The 1,753-nt window shown below is 61.2% G+C and overlaps 1 protein-coding gene across 1 annotated transcript in view; it reads left to right on the top strand.

Moving 5' to 3' along the window:
- MRPL16 (mitochondrial ribosomal protein L16) overlaps positions 1–1,747 on the top strand; it is a 2,204-nt gene extending 457 nt beyond the window's left edge. The window contains exons 2-4 of the mRNA XM_014948817.1: positions 74–139; positions 253–401; positions 1,247–1,747. Of these exons, the coding sequence (XP_014804303.1) occupies positions 74–139; positions 253–401; positions 1,247–1,732 (701 nt within the window). The 3' untranslated portion in view covers positions 1,733–1,747. The remainder of the gene's footprint in view (positions 1–73; positions 140–252; positions 402–1,246) is intronic.
- Positions 1,748–1,753: the final 6 nt, after the last annotated feature.

Here is a 1,753-nt window from a genome sequence, read left to right as displayed (position 1 = left end):
CCGGGAAACGGGGCCCCCCCCCGTGACCCCCCCCCGGTGCATCAGGCCCCCGCTCTCTCCTCCCCCCCCCCAGGTCCCGGCGGTGTCACCGTCCCCCGGGCGGGACTCAAGAAGTACGTGCTGCCCCCGGATTACAGCGGTAAGGGGGATGAACGGGGGGAAACAACCCCCCCCGGGGGTGGCGGGGGGGCACCCCTTGATCTGCCGCTTCCTCCCCGCCCCGTGACCCTCACACTCCCATTCCCCCGGTAGGTATCACCTTCCCGGAGAGGACGAAGCTGAAATTCATGGAGAAGGTGCCGGCGGTGCCCAAGGTCAAGCGGGAGCCCCGGCAGCTCCGTGACATCCGCGGGCCCTCCCGGGAGGCCACCGACTTCATCCAGGGACAGTACGGGATCCTGGTGAGTGGGACGGGGCCACCTCAGAGAATCGAATCATAGGCTGGAAGGGACCTCCAAAGGCCATCTAGTCCCACCCCCCCGCAGTCAGCAGGGACACCCCCAACCAGACCAGGTTGCCCAGGGCCTCGTCGAGCCTCTCCTTGAATATCTCCAGGGATGGGGCCTCAACCACCTCCCTGGGCAACCTGTTCCAGTGCTCCACCACCCTCCCAGTGAAGAACCCTCTCCTCATCTCCAGTCTAAAGCTGTTCCCCTCCAGCTTGAAGCCATTGCCCCTCGTCCTGTCACTGCAGGCCTTTCTAAACAGGCTCTCCCCAGCCTTCATGTAGAATCATAGAATCATTGAGGTTGGAAGAGACCCTTGGGATCATCGAGTCCAACCATCTCCCCTACTCTACAAAGTCCTCCCCTACACCATGTCCCTCAGCACTGCATCTAAACGGCCCTTAAACACATCCCGGGATGGGGACTCAACCCCCCCCCTGGGTAGCCTATTTCCAACGCCACACCACTCTTTCTGGGAAAAATTCCTTCCTAATGTTCAGTCTAAAGTCTAAAATTTGGCACCGTCCCACCTCTCCAGCCTGTCCAGGTCCCTCTGGGTGCCCTCCCTTCCCTCCGGTGCGTCGACCGCGCCACAAAACTTAGGGATTTAATTGAAAATATGGCTTTGAGACCTCCTCAACGAGGTCTCATTGAGGTCTTGTGATCACCCTCCCAAAAAAAAGACCATGTGAAGGTTGGGAGGGGACACAGGGCAGGGGACCTTCTGTCCTCCTCACCCTGCCACCGCTCGCTCCTTGAGGTGCCCCATCCTTTCCTCCTCCTCCCCATCTTCTCCACAGGCTTTGGGGGGTGGCTACCTCCACTGGGGCCACTTGGAGATGATCCGCCTGACCATCGGCCGCAGCATGGACCCCAAAACCATGTTTGCCATCTGGCGGGTGCCGGCCCCTTACAAACCAGTGACAAGGAAGAGCTTGGGCCACCGCATGGGGGGTGGCAAAGGCCCCATCGACCACTACGTGACGGCGGTGAAGAGCGGGCGCCTGGTGGTGGAGGTTGGAGGCCGCTGCGCTTTCGGGGAGGTCCAACCTTTCCTCACCCAAGTGGCCCAGAAACTTCCCTTCCCCGCCATCCCCATCAGCCGTGAGGGCCTCCAGAAGATGCGGGAGGAAGAGGAGGAGAAGAAGCTCAACAATCAAAACCCTTGGACCTTCGAGCGGGTCGTCACCGCCAACATGTTGGGGATGCGCAAATACCTCAGCCCCCACGACCTGCGCCTGAAGGGACGTTACTGGGGCAAGTTCTACCTGAAACACAGGGTGTAACGAGGAGCTGGGGGGGGGGGG

Source organism: Calidris pugnax, unplaced genomic scaffold (assembly GCF_001431845.1).
Source record: "Calidris pugnax isolate Ruff unplaced genomic scaffold, ASM143184v1 scaffold107, whole genome shotgun sequence".
Lineage (NCBI taxonomy): Eukaryota > Metazoa > Chordata > Aves > Charadriiformes > Scolopacidae > Calidris > Calidris pugnax.
This window is presented reverse-complemented; position numbering and strand designations above follow the sequence as displayed.